At 41.7% G+C, this 21,278-nt stretch overlaps 1 protein-coding gene across 3 annotated transcripts in view; it reads right to left on the reverse strand.

Moving 5' to 3' along the window:
* Positions 1 to 13,652: 13,652 nt before the first annotated feature.
* LOC114667687 (leucine-rich repeat-containing protein 49-like) overlaps positions 13,653 to 21,278 on the reverse strand; it is a 70,620-nt gene continuing 62,994 nt past the window's right edge. For 2 of the 3 annotated variants that reach the window (XM_028823084.2, XM_028823087.2), the window contains exons 9-10: positions 15,460 to 15,607; positions 13,653 to 14,836 (exon numbers count right to left, since the gene is read on the reverse strand). In XM_028823084.2, coding sequence (XP_028678917.1) covers positions 14,636 to 14,836; positions 15,460 to 15,607 — 349 coding nt within the window. In that variant the 3' untranslated portion in view covers positions 13,653 to 14,635. The remainder of the gene's footprint in view (positions 14,837 to 15,459; positions 15,608 to 21,278) is intronic. The other variant, XM_028823086.2, reaches the window with a different exon arrangement.

A 21,278-nucleotide genomic window follows, 5' to 3' on the forward strand; every position in this document is an offset into this window, starting at 1 on the left:
CTTATCCGAGGTCGGGTCGCGGGTGCAGCAGCTTGAGCAGAGATGCCCAGACTTCCCTCTCCCCGGCCACTTCTTCTAGCTCTTCCGGGGGAATCCCAAGGCGTTCCCAGGCCAGCCGGGAGACATAGTCCCTCCAGCGTGTCCTGGGTCTTCCCCGGGGCCTCCTCCCGGTTGGACGTGCCCGGAACACCTCACCAGGAAGGCGTCCAGGAGGCATCCTGATCAGATGCCCGAGCCATTACATCTGACTCCTCTCGATGCGGAGGAGCAGCGGCTCTACTCTGAGCCCCTCCTGGATGACTGAGCTTCTCACCCTATCTTTAAGGGAGAGCCCAGACACCCTGCGGAGGAAGCTCATTTCAGCTGCATGTATTCGCGATCTCGTTCTTTCGGTCACTACCCATAGCTCATGACCATAGGTGAGGGTAGGAACATAGATCGACTGGTAAATTGAGAGCTTTGCCTTATGGCTCAGCTCCTTTTTCACCACAACAGACCGATGCAGAGCCCGCATCACTGCGGACGCGGCATCAATCCGCCTGTCGATCTCACGCTCCATTCTTCCCTCACTCGTTTATATATATAATATATTTATATTTATAATATAGTTGTTTTAAATGTAGTGAAGAAGGAAAACTGCAACTCTGTAGACTACAGAATCATTTCTTGTTGTTTTTCTGCTCTAAAAAATGGTGGTTATCCTGGGGCACATGAGGTTGTAGCTTCAAATTTAGGATGGTGGTGGGCAAGGCGTGAACCTGATAAGCAATGAATAAATCATAAGACTTTTAAGATTTACATAAAATGGATAAGCAGGTGAAATTTCATATAATGACGACTAGGAATTTAAGAAATCTGACAAACGAAAGGGAGACCATTCAGTCCATCAAGCTTGTTTGTTTAGGTAATAGCTAAGCTGTCCCAATATCTCATCCAGACACTTCTTAAAGGTTTTGAAGGTTCTCCTTCAACTCCTCGTCTCTGCAGTGGGTCCAGATTCCCATAACGCTTTGTGTAAAGAAGTGCTGCATGGCTTCAGTAGCAAATACACTTCCCCCTAATTTCTGCAGGTGTCCTAAAGTATGAGATTCATCATTTAAGCTGGAAGAATTCTGCTGGATCTACTTTATCAATGGTTTTGAGGATTTTGAAGACCTGAATTAAGTCCCCACATAATCTTCTCTGCTCAAGGCTAGACAAGTTTAATTCTTGGAATCTGTCAAAGTAGACATGTCCCTAAATTCCGGGATGCACTTGGTTGTTCTCCTATGTGCTGCTTCAAGTGCTGCTATGTCTTTTTTTTTATTGTGTGGTGACCAGAATGGTATATAATACTCCAGGTGCTGTCTCACCAGTGCATTCCATCATCTGAACATAACGTCAGTCGATGTATATTGATATATATTTATAGTTAATGATATAACCTAACATTTTGTCTTTTTAAATGCTTTTGCACATTGCGTGGACAATGAAAACATTGTGTCAACATAAACCCCTAAATCCTTCCTGAAGGTTGCTTCCTATATTACAGCATCTGCCATCTTGTGTTTATAATTGCCGTTCCTATTGCCCACGTTTAAGATTCTGAGAGTGTAGATATGCTTATCATATAATGCAGGTGAATTTATTTAGATACAGCAGGTACAGTTAAGAAAAGAGGATCTATTAGTGACAAGGGGGATTCAGAGCTGTAGTAGCCTTTGATATTGTAATTGTGATATACTTTGTCACAATTTGGCTTCCGACTCACTGTGTCACAGCAGCGCTTTGAGTACTGAGAAAAGCACAATACAAATGTAAAGAATCATTATTATTATTAGCCTTTGATTTTGTAATTAGATAGATAGATAAATACTTTATTAATCCCAAGGGGAAATTCACAATTGTGACATACTTTGTCACCACATTCAATAACGTTTGTATTTCTTAAGCAGCACTGCATCATTTTTTTCCACTCTTTACATAGTTGTCTGTTTCCTAATGTCGCCTTGAATTTATTTTTGGGCTTTATATAGAAAAGGTAGGCACTGCAGGTTTGTTTTTCATTTAAGATGAAGTTCATGTTTTCCAAGTCCGCTGTTCTCATGTTACACCAGGTCTACTTTGCTCGTAACATGCATGCTATTATTTCACTGAAGCACATTGCTAAAAGGGAATAGCAGGGCTCTGCATTATTAACACGAGCGTCGCTTATTTTGCTGGCTGTTCTTTCTGTTGCAACTCCAATAACTTTTTAATGAATAATTCAAATCTGTAGAGATGGTGGCCTGTTGCATACAGTTGCTACATTTTGGGGAAAAAATGAAATGGCACTGTCCATCAATTCATTGAAGTATAGTTAGCTGATGTTTTTGTTCAGAGTGACCTACAAATCAGATGCATAGCACTGTATGTGTGTAGTTTTGTTTTGGTCAATGGCAAGTTTCAGTCCCTTCCACAATTATTGGCACCCCTGGTAAAGAGGAGTAAAAAAGGTTATTAAAAGAAATCACCTTTTTGGTAACTAACCTTAATCTCAGACTGAAAAACTTAAAAGAAATGTAATCTTTATCTATCCATCCATCCATTATCCAACCCACTGAATCCGAACACAAGGTCACGGGGGGTCTGCTGGAGCCAATCCCAGCCAACACAGGGCACAAGGCAGGGTACCAATCCCGGGCAGGGTGCCAACCCACCGCAGGACACACACAAACACACCAAGCACACACTAGGGCCAATTTAGAATCGCCAATCCACCTAACCTGCATGTTTTTGGATTGTGGGAGGAAACCAGAGCGCCCGGAGGAAACCCACGCAGACACGGGGAGAACATGCAAACTCCACACAGGGAGGACCCGGGAAGCATGTAATCTTTAACTGAAGTCAATTTATTGTGAGAACAAATAATTGTTTATCAAGAAACAATTATTTTAATAAAACCATTCATGCCTCAATTATTGGGACCCCCGCATTTAATACTTTGTACAACCTCTTTTTGCCAATAAAACAATATTGTATCTTCTCTTATAACATCTCAAGTTTGGAGCGTACAGAGCAGGTAATTCACGGCCGTTCCTCTTTGCAGAATCTCTCCAGATCATCCAGAGGTCCGAGGGCCTCTCTTGTGCCCTCTCCACTTGAGTTCACCCCACAGATATTCAATGAGGTTTAGGTGCGGTGATTGAGACAACCATGGCAGAAGCTTGATTTAGGGTTCCTTTAAGAATTTGTGTTGATTGGGACATATTGTTTCGATCTTTGTCCTGCTGGAAGATCCACTGACGGCTCAGTTTTAGTTTCTTGGCAGAGGCGGCCAGATTTAAGTTTAGAATCTCCTGGTATTTCATGAAGTCCACAATGCCGTGTACCCTAACAAGGATCTCGGGGCCTTTGGAGGTAAAAAGAGCCCCACAACATCCCAGAACGGCCACCATACTTGACAGCTGGGATTAGGTTCTTTCCAGTGTTGCCTTCCTTTTACACCAAACTGACCACCGTGGGTTTTTTCATTTTTCTGAAATGGCTCAATTTTCATTTTGTCTGACCCTACAACAATCAAAGTTCCAGTAGTGTTTAGCAACCTCTAGACACTTACATTTGTGGTTAAATGACATAAAAGACTTTTTTTTTTTTTTTCTGGCGCGCCTCCCAAATGATACGTTTACATGAAGGCGACGTCTGACTTGGTAACCCCAAGGTGCTGCCTTTTTCTGTATTTCTCCAACAGTGATCTTTGAGGATTTGGTTTTATCTCTCACTGTAAGTGCTTGGGACCTCTTCCAGGCAAGTCGCCAAGAGTTCCAGTTGATTTGAACGTTTTAATCATTGCCCTTACTGTAGATGTGAACATTTTCAGGCAAGTAGTAGGCCAACATGCCTTTCTCAGATTTGACTCTCGTGTTCTCTTACCTTTCCTGTGTTGATGAGTGAATAAAGGAGTTAGGCCTCTGTGCCCTCTCGTATTTATACCCCAATGAGACAGGAACTCATGGGCCACAACTTGAAAGTTTCTGCACACACTGAATTAACTTAAAGTAAGAGATAAATTCACTAAATGCTTTAGTTAAACTTTGTTCATAAGAGTTTCTTGGAGTGCCAATAATCGTGGCACTTGGGGTGGTGTTAAAAAACAATTCTTTCTTGATGAGGGATTCGTTTTTTCACTGAATGAATTTACTTCAGTTAAACGTTGGATTTCTTTCTCTTTTTGTTCAGAGTGAGATTAAGATAATTCACCAAAAGGTTTTTTCTTTTGTAATTTTTTAATAACCCTGTTCACTCGTCTTTCTTTAGCAGGCGTTCCAGTAATTGTGGAGAGGAGGACTGTAAGTGATTCACCAAGGGTCTTACGAGGACAGAAGCAGCCACCTTGTGTTGTGCTATCAGATGTTTTACCCACTGGGGCACACAGTGGCTGTGTCTTCTCCATGATACTTTGGCTAAATCTGGTAGAAATGGCTTCCTTTAGTGGAGAGGTGGGTTTGCTCTGAGTCTCTTTTAGCCAGAATAGTACCCAGGGGGAGCTGGAGCCCATCCCCAGAGCAGTGGCCCAAGGCAGGTACCAACCTTGAATGGGAAGCCCAAGTCCCTTGAGCATTTATGTTACCCGTTGCACCTCCACACTGCCCTAGTAACACTCCAGACACTGAAATACAGTAATCCCTCGCTATATCGCGCTTCGCCTTTCGCGGCTTCACTCCATCGCGGATTTTATATGTAAGCATATTTAAATATATATCGCGGATTTTTTGCTGGTTCGCGGATTTCTGCGGACAATGGGTCTTTTAATTTCTGGTACATGCTTCCTCAGTTGGTTTGCCCAGTTGATTTCATACAAGGGACGCTATTGGCAGATGGCTGAGAAGAAACCCAACTTACTTTTCTCTCTCTCTCTCTCTCTCTTGCGCTGACTTTCTCTGATCCTGACGTAGGGGGATTGAGCAGGGGGGCTGTTCGCACACCTAGACGATACTGACGCTCGTCTAAAAATGCTGAAAGATTATCTTCACGTTGCTACCTTGTGTGCAGCTGCTTCATGAAGCGACATGCTGCACGGTGCTTCGCATACTTAAAAGCTCGAAGGGCACGTATTGATTTTTGACTGTTTGTTTTTCTATCTCTCTCTCTCTCTGCTCCTGACGGAGGGGGTGTGAGCTGCCGCCTTCAACAGCTTTGTGCCGCAGTGCTTCGCATACTTAAAAGCCAAACAGCCCTATTGATTTATTTGCTTTCCTATCTCTTTCTGACATTCTCTGCTCCTGACGCGCACTCCTTTGAAGAGGAAGATATGTTTGCATTCTTTTAATTGTGAGACGGAACTGTCATCTCTGTCTTGTCATGGAGCACAGTTTAAACTTTTGAAAAAGAGACAAATGTTTGTTTGCAGTGTTTGAATAACGTTCCTGTCTCTCTACAACCTCCTGTGTTTCTGCACAAATCTGTGACCCAAGCATGACAATATAAAAATAACCATATAAACATATGGTTTCTACTTCGCGGATTTTCTTATTTCGCGGGTGGCTCTGGAACGCAACCCCCGCGATGGAGGAGGGATTACTGTATCCTCAAGAGTTTCCTGTTCAGACAGTTGCCTTTGTTTCTGTTGTTTTGCATTTGAGTGAATCATAGATACAGTGGTGTGAAAAACTATTTGCCCCCTTCCTGATTTCTTATTCTTTTGCATGTTTGTCACACAAAATGTTTCTGATCATCAAACACATTTAACCATTAGTCAAATATAACACAAGTAAACACAAAATGCAGTTTGTAAATGGTGGTTTTTATTATTTAGGGAGAAAAAAAAATCCAAACCTACATGGCCCTGTGTGAAAAAGTAATTGCCCCCTGAACCTAATAACTGGTTGGGCCACCCTTAGCAGCAACAACTGCAATCAAGCGTTTGCAATAACTTGCAATGAGTCTTTTACAGCGCTCTGGAGGAATTTTGGCCCACTCATCTTTGCAAAATTGTTGTAATTCAGCTTTATTTGAGGGTTTTCTAGCATGAACCGCCTTTTTAAGGTCATGCCATAGCATCTAAATTGGATTCAGGTCAGGACTTTGACTAGGCCACTCCAAAGTCTTCATTTTGTTTTTCTTCAGCCATTCAGAGGTGGATTTGCTGGTGTGTTTTGGGTCATTGTCCTGTTACAGCACCCAAGATTGCTTCAGCTTGAGTTGACGAACAGATGGCCGGACATTCTCCTTCAGGATTTTTTGGTAGACAGTAGAATTCATGGTTCCATCTATCACAGCAAGCCTTCCAGGTCCTGAAGCAGCAAAACAACCCCAGACCATCACACTACCACCACCATATTTTACTGTTGGTATGATGTTCTTTTTCTGAAATGCTGTGTTCCTTTTATGCCAGATGTAACGGGACATTTGCCTTCCAAAAAGTTCAACTTTTGACTCATCAGTCCACAAGGTATTTTCCCAAAAGTCTTGGCAATCATTGAGATGTTTCTTAGCAAAATTGAGACAAGCCCTAATGTTCTTTTTGCTTAACAGTGGTTTGCGTCTTGGAAATCTGCCATGCAGGCCGTTTTTGCCCAGTCTCTTTCTTATGGTGGAGTCGTGAACACTGACCTTAATTGAGGCAAGTGAGGCCTGCAGTTCTTTAGACGTTGTCCTGGGGTCTTTTGTGACCTCTCGGATTAATCGTCTCTGCGCTCTTGGGGTAATTTTGGTCGGCCGGCCACTCCTGGGAAGGTTCACCACTGTTCCATGTTTTTGCCATTTGTGGATAATGGCTCTCACTGTGGTTCGCTGGAGTCCCAAAGCTTTAGAAATGGCTTTATAACCTTTACCAGACTGATAGATCTCAATTACTTCTGTTCTCATTTGTTCCTGAATTTCTTTGGATCTTGGCATGATGTCTAGCTTTTGAGGTGCTTTTGGTCTACTTCTCTGTGTCAGGCAGCTCCTATTTAAGTGATTTCTTGATTGAAACAGGTGTGGCAGTAATCAGGCCTGGGGGCGGCTACGGAAATTGAACTCAGGTGTGATACACCACAGTTAGGTTATTTTTTAACAAGGGGGCAATTACTTTTTCACACAGGGCCATGTAGGTTTGGATTTTTTTTCTCCCTAAATAATAAAAACCATCATTTAAAAACTGCATTTTGTGTTTACTTGTGTTATATTTGACTAATGGTTAAATGTGTTTGATGATCAGAAACATTTTGTGTGACAAACATGCAAAAGAATAAGAAATCAGGAAGGGGGCAAATAGTTTTTCACACCACTGTAAGCTCTGATAAAAGACGCTGTATAGAAAGACGAGTGTAACAGGTAGGTGACAGATAACATCATTGGGAGTGAAGGTTTTTTTGCCCATCAACAGTAGACTCTTGACAATGGTGTGGTTGTATGCATTTTTCCTTTGTGTCTAACTGATAAAAACGTTGCACTCCAAATTCGTGCTTCACATACAGCCCTGTGAAAAATCTAAAAAGGTACACATTTAAATCGAGCAAATGGTCACGTTGTGAAGGGTGTACTTAACAAAGTGAGCAGGGCTGGCCAGGCCAAAGGCCTCCAGCTTAGCCAGTTAGCCAATATCTGAAAATATTTCGATAATGATATATCTCACTAAGGAAATTTATACTTCACTACTCCTTAAAGATCTTCAGAAGATCTGCCAGCCACCGTGAGTCATTGCAAATCCTTTCAATAATTGAAGTGTAGTGTTTGAGAAACGGGCAGACAGAAAAGCATAGAGCTGACACACTGATTTGGAAAGGCACTTCTTCTTCATCAAGCCCTTTTGTGGTCAGTCAGGTCTGCTTATTAAAATACTGTAGAGTCCCAATAGGAAAATGACCTGCTACACGGCACAGACACTTTAGTAATGATCTCGCCAACATGATTTGATGGCTGCTCGTCTGTATCAACAAAGCATTATGGATTTGCGAATTCAGCCATGCAACACTTTACATGACGGCAGTGACAGAGCAGATCTTCTGAAGCCGCCAAGCAAAGTTAAATACAAGATGCCCAGGAGGTGACATGATAGGCCCATCCATCCATCCATTCAGCTTCCAACCCGCTGAATCCGAACACAGGGTCACGGGGGTCTGCTGGAGCCAATCCCAGCCAACACAGGGCACAAGGCAGGAACCAATCCCAGGCAGGGTGCCAACCCGCCGCAGGACACACACAAACACCAATTTAGAATCGCCAGTCCACCTAACCTGCATGTCTTTGGACTGTGGGAGGAAACCGGAGCGCCCGGAGGAAACCCACTCAGACACGGGGAGAACATGCAAACTCCATGCAGGGCATGATAGGCCCATTGTGAGGGAAATCACAGGTGTGACCAGAAACAAGGAGTAATTGTGATGATTTGGGGTTCAGAGCATCTCATTAAGGAACAAAGTGAAAGGCGGCTGCAGGAGGCCATTTGAAAAATGGCCACAAGCAGAGCACCTTTATTAATATGGTGAGTGAGACGTTTAAGCAAAAAGACGCCTTTTATTGGCTTACCAGAAAGATTACAATAAAACAAGGCAAGGCAACACAGGCCCATTCAAAGGTCTCACTTTTCACCACATCCATAATAGCTAACAACAGTGCAACACCTTAGTGCTATTAATATTGTGAGAAAAGAGCAGTAGTTTACAATATGAAAGGCACTATATAAAATAATTGGCATTAATTATTGAGTTTTTTGCTTTCATCCTACATTCCAAATGTTTGACATTTGGGCTTCTGGGGGTCTGCACTGCCTAATTCAACCATTTTCTTCATTTGTGGCTAATTAATGCTGCTAATGAGACCTGTTTTGTTTCTTTGTCAAGTCAAGTCAAGTCAACTTTATTTATAAAGCACTTTACATACAACAGCCGCTGACCAAAGTGCTGAACATAGGCTAAAATAAAATTTAAACAAAATAATAAATAAGTAAATAAAATACAATAAATAAAACTAATTTAAAACATAGTAAAAACAACTAAACAGAGTTAAAAACAGAGAAAAATCAACTGCTCACACAGGATCAAACGCCAAACCAAAGAGGTAAGTCTTAAGAGCAGACTTAAAAATGGGCAGTGAGGAGGCCTGTCTAATGTGGATCGGCAGTGAATTCCAGAGCTTTGGAGCCACAACGGAAAAAGCCCTATCCCCCCTGAGCTTTCACTGAGTCCTCGGCACATCCAGAAACAGCTGACCAGCTGATCTGAGTGAGCGGGAAGGAGAGTGCATATGCAGCCGCTCAGCGAGGTAGGGCGGAGCAAGCCCATTTAAGGACTTAAAAACAAATAAAAGAATCTTAAAATGAACTCAAAGCTGAACAGGCAGCCAGTGCAGTGAGGATAACACAGGTGTAATGTGCTCATTCTTTCGCATGCCAGTTAAAAGGCGTGCAGCAGCATTTTGCACCAGCTGCAGCCGAGACAGGGTGGACTGGCTAACACCAACATACCACGAATTACAATAGTCCAACCGGGTTGTAAAGAAGGTGTGGATTACTGTTGTAAATTGATCTTTGGAAAGAATGTTTTTTATCTTCGCCAAACGTCTTAACTGAAAAAAAAAAAACAGATTTCACCACCGCACTGATCTGACCATCCAGTCTAAAATCCTCATCTATCCTAAAACCCAAATTTGTAATAACAGGCGTACCATATTGTGCAAGGGGACCCAAATCCACAGGAGCAGAAGTAGAAATAGACCCACTGGTGCCCCCAGGACCAAAAACTATAACCTCTGTCTTATTTTCATTAAAATTTAAGAAGTTCACTGCCATCCAAGCTTTCACCTCTTCTAGGCACATAACCAAAGTTTGTATGGAGTAAGCATCCTTGCGTTTGAGGGGTACATAAACCCGAGTATCGTCTGCATAACAATGGAAAGCAATATTATGCTTTCTAAGAATAGAGCCAAGAGGCAGGAGATACAAAGAAAATAGCAGAGGACCAAGTATGGAGCCTTGCGGAACCCCACAAGATGGTGAAGCAGAGGAGGAGCTAAATTCATCTAGCCTCACTGAAAAAGTTCTTTGAGTCAAATACGATTTAAACCACGCCAAGGCAGTACCACGAATGCCCACACAGTGCTCCAGACGAGATAATAAAATACTATGATCTATAGTATCAAAAGCAGCTGTTAAATCCAGCAGAACTAAAATCACATAATCCCCTGAGTCTGTTGCCAAAAGGATGTCATTAAAAACCTTCAGTAATGCGGTTTCAGTAGCGTGAAGCGGCTTAATTGACCTGCTTTTTGAGGTTCTGATATCTGAATTGATTGGGGTTCAGGATCTTCAAAGGCACACAACTGAGGGGGCAACAAAATACTAAACCGGGACTTGCAAAAGTATTCTGTGCAAGCCCGAATAGTAAATGCATGCTCTAAACGGTGATATGTTTATTTCAAAGAACTGAAATTTGTTTTTTTCATTTGGCATTGTTGGGTGCTGTTTGCAAAAGTGTTTAAACACGACACTTTCAGATTTGATAGAGAAAACATTTCCAGCCGTAACACAGCCCTTGAAGCCATGCAGAGGAGAGCAACCAGCTGCATCTCTGGACTTGAGGACATGTTGTACTGTGGGAGACTCTGAGAGTTAAACCTGTTTAAGTCTCGAGTAGAGGAGACTGTGAGGACCTAATCCAGGTATTTAAAATCCGCCAAGGCATTGATACAGTAGATCCAGCAGAATTACTTCACCTTAATTTAAGTGGAAGTGAATTTAGAACTGAAACCAGGAAGCACATCTTTACTCAAAGAGTTGCAGGAATCTGGAACAAACCACTGAGACATGGAGTTGAAGTAGGAATCGTGACAGCCTTCAAGGCGTATGTGGACGAGATATTGGGACAGCATAGCTGTTAGTTAAACAAAGAGACTCCTCTTGTTGTCAAGATTTGTTACGTTCTAAAATGGCCAGCAATGATACGTAAATACAAACAAAACAGCGGCACCAATGAAAGGCCAAGATTGCATCACATCCAAACATGAAATATTTCTAGAATAGACATAATGATCTCAAAACAAAAAATAGTGACAGAAATGGATTTCTTGGGTCTCTACAGCCACTAATGGGAAGAACAAAGATTAAAAGTGTAAAGAGAGCTGAAAAGGAAAAAACAAACCCAAGTTGATTATTCGCGGCTTCTCCTTTGTACCTATAATGATTTTTATTTGTGCTCAGTTTGACAGTTTAGCTTTTTTAACATTCATTGTACATCACGATGGAGGTGCACTTTGTCCGGGGCTGTATTGTCAGATGTCTGTGTTTGTTTGTTTTTATTGTCGGCTCTGAGAAGTTGGATCAGCACCTAGTTAAAATAACAACTGATAATACGTTTCAGTCAAATAAAATTCTAGTAGGTTGATAATACTGAATTGGAAGGTAAGTAGACAGTAAACAGCAGAAACTGATTTTGTTTTCAATATAAAAAGAAGGGCATTTTGATGTGGTTGTCTATTATTTTTGTATGCTGGCCTTCACTTGAGGCTTTCTTAAACGCAATTGCACAAAGTTGATTTTAATGTTAATGTTACGTTTTCAGCATCACAGAGGATATCTGGTCATTTTTCAGTTTGAATTGTGACCAAAAAAAAGGAAATCCTGAGCCCTGCAGCCTCCCCGTGGCTCAGATATCGGGCAAGTGAGCTTTCTGAATTTGCACAAGGAGGTGATGATGGCAGATCTTTATCATTGTAGGGTGGGTGGTGGGGAGGCCTGGCCGATTTTCGGGGACAAGACAGGGCTCTCTGGACTTGACAGCCAATACGCAGCTGCATACGATCTGAAAGTGAGGTAGTGAATAAACACAAGATTACATGTGCTATCATTTGCCTTTATTTTTTTTCTTCTTAACTTCATTTTTGACATAAATAATTGATTTATCCAAATGTAGCACGTGTTTTTAATTCAAGTCATTCCAGAAAGCCTCCCTCCCCTCCCCACTTAGAAACAGTATAGTTTCATGCATTAATAAATCAGTGCTGATAAGGTATTGCAACATAAAGTAGATATTATATAATAATATTATAATATTATTATATAGATAATATCATACCATATTTCAGATCTATCTTTTAAAGTGTTAACAGTTGAACAACATCTTCAGCATTCAAAAATTGTATTAATAAATAATACTAAGTAGGTTTTACAAACTGAAGGAAAACTCACCGTGCAAGTATCTGACTGCATTGCGGAATCCATTTTTTTCATTCTTTCCAAACACTTCAAACAGCTATGTTTAAAAATGACAGGAACAGATTTTGCTGGAATTTCAGATTTTTTCCTACAATTCAGAGGAAGCCAAAAAAACATTCACGAGCAAAATTGTGAGGTACACAAGCCTGTCTCACGCAGATGCTATGTGCACCACATTAATACCATACTGTTAATCACTGAGATTGAATGCCAATTTAATATACTCCTTATCTTAAAAAAATAGCATTGTTATTTAAAGTAATATAAAAAAATAAAACAATTAAGGCTCAAAGAGAGTTACTTGCTCACATGTTTCAAGCCACTGCACCGCAGAAGCCAATTTACTTTGCTGGTTGCCTCTTGATAGCAAAGCCCCAGAAGAACAAACTGAGTGGAGGCCACAACTCGCTCGGATTCCTGCTAATTAAATGGACCAAAGTGATGGCTCGGAGGTCTGGAGACGGTGCAGTGCACTCCCTGCTCTGGGCACCGGGGTTTGACACCCGAACATGTTCATATTGTTTCTCTCCAGATTGTCTCCACATCCCAAAGACATGAATTGACTGTGTGCTGTGTTCACGTGCTATCCGCGTGTTCGGAGCTCCGAGTCGGGACATTTCACCATCCGACTTCATGTGACTTTCTGGTCGGACTGTTTGGAAACACACAAGGTCACTTTTGATTTGTTACTTAAACTGCAAACTAGAAGTATTAAATATATTTATCTCTTTGCTCCAAATCTAATTCATTCCCAAAGTGGCATTTCTGGCTGACCATGTTATATTTTTTATTTTATAAAGGTAAAGGGGTCAGTGATACTTTACAAATCTGAAGATTTCAGTTTTCTCAGGATTGTCCCATTTATAGGGCATCCAGGTGGATTTTCCAACTTAAAAGCTCATATTTACTGTCTGTCTGACGGTACATAAATGCAGCATAACATCCCAGCCAGGGTTAGTTCCACCAAATGCTGCTATTACTGACTGCAACTCTGTCCTGGAAAACATCTATGGATGAATGGAAAGCAGGGTTCATAAACCAAGCTGGATTTCTTTTTCCTAATTAAATTATAGAGCATGTACTTCCATCCAACTTTTTAGCACTCATTGTCTCGGACACAAAGCCTGCCCTTGTGTAAGGCAATGCAGCTTAAAGCCATGTCACATTACGTTGTGTTTTCCAGCGATTTTCAGTCATAGCTTTCATTTACATAATCGTAGCTGGTAGGAGGCACGCACCCATGAAGGCCGGTCGTGTATTGTGACATGCCAGTGGCTCGCCCCGACAAAATCTAAAGGTCGTAGTCCTAGAGGGGAGTTTGTGTAGATGAAAGCTGACAAGAAATGAATGCTCAGCTAGAAAGAAGTACAATGCACAGAATGCAGCAAATAGGAGCAGCAAACAGAAGAGAAGCTCATTTGTCCGATGCCTTGTGTTTTACAAACCATGACAGAATGGAGAAAGGGCACAGAGTGTAGCTGAACTCTCTATACCTGTTAACTTTTTGTACAACACTGGTACTGTCATTTATTGGCTGTCACAAAAAGGAGCTGCGCTTTGCAGGAAGGTCATCACACAGACTAGATGCGACATGGCCAGCGATCCCAGACAAAGCTCAGCAACGTCAGTAGGCAAGTCTGACATACCCAACAACTAGAAGTTGCGCGATGCAACATCAGCTTTATCCATCTATTGCAGGACACGTTTACAAGCACATGGAGGAAGGTACCATTGGGTTAACTTTCCCAGTGTATACCCCAGCAACCACAGTGAAAACACCAAGAATACATCAGGGTCACGTCATCTAAGAAACAAACTGGGTGATCAAGTGCATCACTTCGACTTTGGGAGGTCATGACCCCCAAACCTGCTGCTGGTGACACTCACAGAGTGTCAGGTTACGTGGTTTCAGTGAGTAACGGCTAATTTTCTGCAGGGCTCTGGATAAATAGATTAACAAGCATTTCAAAGCAAAACAAAAATCTCCAACATTTTTAAAACCAAACAGCATGTTGACTAAAAGTTGTTTTGCAAAGTAAACTTGGAAATAACTAGGATCATTCTACGTTGGCAAGGCACTGTAACATATCATACACTAACATCCTTTTTTCCAGCGATATTTGAACCTATTTCGCTGCACAAAACCCTTTCTTCTCAGAATTAATATTTAATAACAACACTCCGGATTGCTACTTGGTATCAGATCTCTGAAACGGAAGACACGCTATACTCGTGTCACAACAAATTCAATGTCAGATGTGGTTACAGAAGACAAAATCCTTGTAAGTAGAAGGCTCACGTAATGCAGTCCTTGACATTTATTTGCATTTCTTGCTGAGGAGTTGTGCAGGGTGATCTACAGCCAGCTGGTGTAGCAGCGTGCAAACGGGTTTCAAGATGATGAAGTTTTATAAAAGGTGGCACATTTGCATTACATTTTTAATGGCTCAAGAAAAAATATAAAGGAATGAATTTGAATGTTCCTTATTTGGTCTCAGCAATTCTTTGAAGACAGACTCTTCTGAAAGCCGACTTGTCCCTCATTTCCATCACACTGTCCCGGACCAGTTCCATGAACAATAAGGGCCATTGCTTGTGCAGCGTGTCCATTTTCTGGTTGACAGCCACCGCCTCCTGCAGTAGCATTTTCACATAATGATGGCTTAGCTGAGCGTGAGCATTCTCCTGCAACAATACACGAGTAGCATTACAACACAATGTGGATTTAAAACAAAAGGATCATCCTATGAAATCCAATGTTTCTTCAAAATTTGAGCTACTGAAGTGTAATCATCCATTCATCCATCCACTTTCTAAACCTGCTTATCCAGAGCAAAGTCGTGGGGACGCTGGAGCCTATCCCAGCAAACATTGTGCACAAGGAAAGAACAATTCCTGGACAGGGCACCATCTCATCACAGGGTGAACACACACACACATATCAGGGGCCAGTTTAGCATCACCAGTCCACCTAACCTACACGTCTTTGGACCGCAGGAGGAAACGCATGTTGACATGGCAAGAACATGCAAAATGTTAAAGAGCTTCTCAAATAGCCAAATTAAAATTAATAAGAATGACCAAATTACATACATCTTTCTGGTCCTTCGATAACAAGTTCTTGCAGAAATATGTCATTGCTGCATTAAATCTGCAAACTATAAGACAAGACAATCCCTGCCGTGACTGGCGATCCTTTCTTCTTTTATTCCTCATACCTCAATGGTAGGAGATAGTGCTTACAAGATGCTTATTTCCTTTCCTTTTTTAATTAAAAGTGGGCCTTAATGCTCTTTAAAACATTTTACCTCATTTTTGGCAGCATCTCTACTTGGGTAGGTGAGTAATGCCCGGCCAAGGCCTTCCCCAGGCAACTTTCCATTTTCACGGATGCTTTCTGGACTCAGTCCTGTTCGACCCCGGCCTTCCAGAAAGAACTGCAGTTGACGCTTTCTGCTAAAATTGAATACATAAATGATATGTGAAAAAGTGTCAATTGTTTCTGCAATATCTTGTTTTTCTAGGCAAATATACACTTGGTGGCCACTTTATTAGGTATACCTGCTTCTTATGGCTAACAACCAACCAATCATGTGGCGTCAACTTTATACCCCATTCAGAAAGTACTCTGGCACCTTCACTGTTTTCTCATTTTTCTATGATGCAGCTTTGTGCTACAATAATTTAAGTTTGTTTTAGTGAAAACAGGATTCTAGGGATTTCAGCAATGTATTAAAACTGTATATTCTGTCTTTTTGTCTTTTTAACTCTTATTCCTCACACTGAGTCGATTGCACCTTCAATTTCGTTGTTCCTTTGTAAAAGTGACAATGCCAATAAAGATCTATCTATCTATCTATCTATTAAACTGAAATCTAACATTGAATGCATTAATAATCTGGTTATTCACAAAAACCCAGTTTCAAAAATACCATGATTACCCTTATTCCGGTTAGAGAACATGCAGATTTCTCCACCTGTAACCCAGTTATGTGGCCATGTAAACCCTAAACTGGGTTACACTTCAGGATTTCATTGTCTGTGCATGTGTTTGCTTCACACATGTACAGTGCATCCAGAAAGTATTTACAGCGCATCAGTTTTTCCACATTTTGTTATGTTACAGCCTTATTCCAAAATGGATTAAATTCATTTTTTTCCTCAGAATTCTACACACAGCACCCCATAATGACAACGTGAAAAAAGTTTACTTGAGGTTTTTGCAAATTTATTAAAAATAAAAAAATTGAGAAAGCACATGTACATAAGCATTCACAGCCTTTGCCGTGAAGCTCGAAATTGAGCTCAGGTGCATCCTGTTTCTCCTGATCATCCTTGAGATGTTTCTGCAGCTTAATTGGAGTCCACCTGTGATAAATTCAGTTGACTGGACATGATTTGGAAAGGCACACACCTGTCTATAGAAGGTCCCACAGTTGACAGTTCATGTCAGAGCACAAACCAAGCATGAAGTCAAAGGAATTGTCTGTAGACCTCCGAGACAGGATTGTCTCGAGGCACAAATCTGGGGAAGGTTACAGAAAAATCTCTGCTACTTTGAAGGTCCCAATGAGCACAGTGGCCTCCATCATCCGTAAGTGGAAGAAGTTCAAAACCACCAGGACTCTTCCTAGAGCTGGCCGGCCATCTAAACTGAGCGATCGGGGGAGAAGGGCCTTAGTCAGGGAGGTGACCAAGAACCCGATGGTCACTCTGTCAGAGCTCCAGAAGTCCTCTGTGGTGAGAGGAGAACCTTCCAGAAGGACAACCATCTCTGCAGCAATCCACCAATCAGGCCTGTATGGTAGAGTGGCCAGATGGAAGCCACTCCTTAGTAAAAGGCACATGGCAGCCCACCTGGAGTTTGCCAAAAGGCACCTGAAGGACACTCAGACCATGAGAAAGAAAAATTCTCTGGTCTGATGAGACAAAGATTGAACTCTTTGGTGTGAATGCCAGGCGTCACGTTTGGAGGAAACCTGGCACCATCCCTACAGTGAAACATGGTGGTGGCAGCATCATGCTGTGGGGATGTTTTTCAGCGGCAGGAACTGGGAGACTAGTCAGGATAAAGGGAAAGATGACTGCAGCAATGTACAGAGACATCCTGGATGAAAACCTGCTCCAGAGCGCTCCTGACCTCAGACTGGGGCGACGGTTCATCTTTCAGCAGGACAACGACCCTAAGCACACAGCAAAGATATCAAAGGAGTGGCTTCAGGACAACTCTGTGAATGTCCTTGAGTGGCCCAGCCAGAGCCCAGACTTGAATCCGATTGAACATCTCTGGAGAGATCTTAAAATGGCTGTGCACCGACACTTCCCATCCAACCTGATGGAGATTGAGAGGTGCTGCAAAGAGGAATGGGCAAAACTGGCCAAGGATAGGTGTGCCAAGCTTGTGGCATCATATTCAAAAAGACTTGAGGCTGTAATTGCTGCCAAAGGTTCATCGACAAAGTATTGAGCAAAGGCTGTGAATACTTATGTACATGGGATTTCTCAGTTTTTTTATTTTTAATAAATTTGCAAAAACCTCAAGTAAACTTTTTTCACGTTGTCATTATGGGGTGTTGTGTGCAGAATTCTAAGGAAAAAAATGAATTTAATCCATTTTGGAATAAGGCTTTAACATAACAAAATGTGGAAAAAGTGATGCACTGTGAATACTTTCTGGATGCACTGTATATGACTAACCATGGGTAGAAAATAATAATAATTTTTTGCATTTATATAGCGCTTCTCTCACTACTCAAAGCACTCAGCAATTGCAGGTTAAGGGCCTTGCTCAAGGGCCCAACAATGCAGAGTCCCTATTGGCATTTACGGTATTCAAACTGGCAACCTTCCGATTGCCAGTGCAGATCCCTAGCCTCAGAGCCAGCACTCTGCCTTATAAAATAAAATAGCAAAAGCGTCCACAAAGATATACTTTCAATGTAAATGTTTAGACAGTCGTGTTATTCCTTCTCATGGTTGAAACAATCTGTCTCAGTATTTCATAAATCACTAAATTTGTGTTGATGAGCTGAATGTACACAGCTAACCTCAGCAGTACAGTCTCAGGAGACGTGGGCTCCATGCTTGTTTTCTGATTCACATGTTTCATTGTTTTCTTTAGCACATTTTTATCACACTAGAGCATTTTGCGAATGTAGAACTCTAAGTGGATAAAAACATGTAAACAATATTACTTAAGAAATTCGATTTCTGCTTTTTCCAGGTTACTTGCCTTATCCCGGGTTGGTGTGTTCATGTAAACGCATTCATTTACACACAAGTATTCAGAACCTTTGCTATGACACTTGAAATTTGGCTCAGGTGCATCCCATTGTATTGATTATTGGTAAGATGTTTCTGCACCTCGTTTGCATTCTACCTGAGGCCAGTTCGACTGATTAGGCGTATTGGGAGTGACACACACCTGTCTATATTAAACAAAAATGAATGTAGAAGATGGACATCTTAAATAACAGCAGAAACGAACCACTGACAGCAAATCTTTGTTTTAGGGTCAGTCAGACTGCCACCCATTTGTTATCTCACCCACTTCTGAAGTTCAGAGAACAGTAAATGCCAGCCTATCAACCCTGGATTGAGCACCAGTCTATCACAAGGCACATATGTACACATACAGGGCCAATGCAGAGTCGCAAGTCGACATAACATGAACATCTTTGACATTTGGGAGGAAAGAGAATTACAGGAGAAAAAAACACCCCGAGGTGGAAAGAGCTTATGAAGTTCACACAGGCAGTGAACTGGCTGGGGTTCAAGCCCAGATTCCTGGAGCTACAGGACTGACAAACTGCATTGAATATGATGTTGGTTAATTAGAATTTACAGTGTTACCCTTTTTGCTTATAGTCATGGTCAAAGTTTTGTAGTTGTGAGAAATATGATAGCTCGCTGGGTTCATGGCTATGCCAGTAACTGCATACTAGATGACATGGGCCTCATAATATAGAAATTATATATATTATAAATTTTAAGTATCATACTAGCAGTCAGACATGGTAGAGTAGAGATGTGGGGATGGTTTGACCTGCCATAATTGAAGGAATTATAAATTCTACTCATAATTCTCTGTATGAGAAATTCATAAGGATAACGACTGGTCATCTAGGCTAGTCGTGCAGCAAAACAACAGCAGAAAACACAAATGGAAGACCATAGCAGAATCCATCCATCCATCCATTTTCCAACCCACTAAATCCGAACACAGGGCTCACGGGTGTCTGCTGGAGCCAATTCTAGCCAACACAGGGCACAAGGCAGGAACCAATCCTGGGCAGGGTGCCAACCCACCGCAGCCATAGCAGAATGGCTTAAAAAAAAGTCAAAATGAAATGTTGGACTGGCCTATTCGAAGTGTAGAACTAAACTCAACAGAGCTGCTGTGGCACACCTGAAGCATGCAGTTCACTACCAGTATTTCTGAATTAAAGGGCTTCTGCAAAGAACATCAGCTAAAACCCCACCACAGTGATGACGTCAAAAGCCGGATACTGACTTATAGCACATGTTTGGTTGCAATCACTGCTGACAAAGGTCAAATAAGCAAATTATTTTTTCACAGCATTCCAGTTGTTGTTGGAGAACCTCTGTTCATTCTATAAAGACTATAAATAAAAGAAGTGCTATTTCTTCACTCAGATTTCATTTATCTCATATTAGATTTTGATTGAAGACATTCAGATTCACTATTTGCAATAATAGTGGAATTCATGAAAGATCAACATTCTTTTTTTACTGCACTATATACAGTACTGTGCAAAAGTTTTAGGCAGGTGTGAAAAAATGCTGTAAACAAAGAATGCTTTCACAAATATAAATAATGATTGTTTATTGTTATCAATTTACAAAATGCAAAGTGAGCAAACAAAAGAAAAATCTGAATCAAATCAATATTTGGTGTTCCTACCTTTTGCCTTCAAACCAGCATCAATTCTTACAGGTACACTTGCACAAAGTCAGGGATTTTGTAGGATTATAGTCAGGTGTCTGATCAACCAATTCTACCAAACAGGTGCTAATGATCATCAATGTCACACGTAGGTTGAAACACAGTCATTAACTGAAACAGAAACAGCTGTGTAGGAGGCTTAAAACTGGGTGAGGAACAGCCAAACTCTGCTACCAAAGTGAGGTTGTGGAAGACAGTTTCATGTCATGGCAAGATTGAGCACAGCAACAAGACACAAGGTAGTTCTACTGCATCAGCAAGGTCTCTCCCAGACAAAGATTTCAAAGCAGACTGGGGTTTCAAGATGTGCTGTTCAAGCTCTTTTGAAGAAGCACAAAGAAACGGGCAATGTTGAGGATTGTAGACGCAGTGGTCGGCCAAGGAAACAGTGCAGCAGATGAAAGACACATCAAGCTTATTACCCTTCGAAATCGGAAGATGTCCAGCATTGCCATCAGCTCACAACTGGCAGAAACCAGTGGGACCCAGGTACACCCATTTACTGGCTGGAGAAGTCTGGTCAGAAGTGGTCTTCATGGAAGAGTTGCAGCCAAAAAGCCATACCTCCGACGTGGAAACAAGGCCAAGCGACTCAAGTATGCACGAAAACATAGGAACTGGGGTGCAGAAAAATGGCAGCAGGTGCTCTGGACTGATGAGTCAAAATTTGAAATATCTGGGTGTAGCAGAAGGCAGTTTGTTTGTTGAAGGGCTGGAGAGCAGTACAATAATGAGTGTCTGCAGGCAACAGTGAAGCATGGTGGAGGTTCCTTGAACGTTTGGGGCTGCATTTCTGCAAATGGAGTTGGAGATTTGGTCAGGATTAATGGTGTTCTCAATGCTGAGAAATACAGGCAGATACTTATCCATCATGCAATACCATCAGGGAGGCCCCAGATTTATTCTGCAGCAGGACAACGACCCCAAACATACAGCCAAAGTCATTAAGAACTATCTTCAGTGTAAAGAAGAACAAGAAGTCCTGGAAGTGATGGTATGGCCCTCACAGAGCCCTGATGTCAACATCATTGAGTGTGTCTGGGATTATATGAAGAGACAGAAGGATGTGAGGAAGCCTACATCCACAGAAGATCTGTGGTTAGTTCTCCAAGATGTTTGGAACAACCTACCAGCCGAGTTCCTTCAAAAACTATGTGCAAG

The sequence above is a fragment of the Erpetoichthys calabaricus genome, chromosome 17 (assembly GCF_900747795.2).
Source record: "Erpetoichthys calabaricus chromosome 17, fErpCal1.3, whole genome shotgun sequence".
NCBI lineage: Eukaryota > Metazoa > Chordata > Cladistia > Polypteriformes > Polypteridae > Erpetoichthys > Erpetoichthys calabaricus.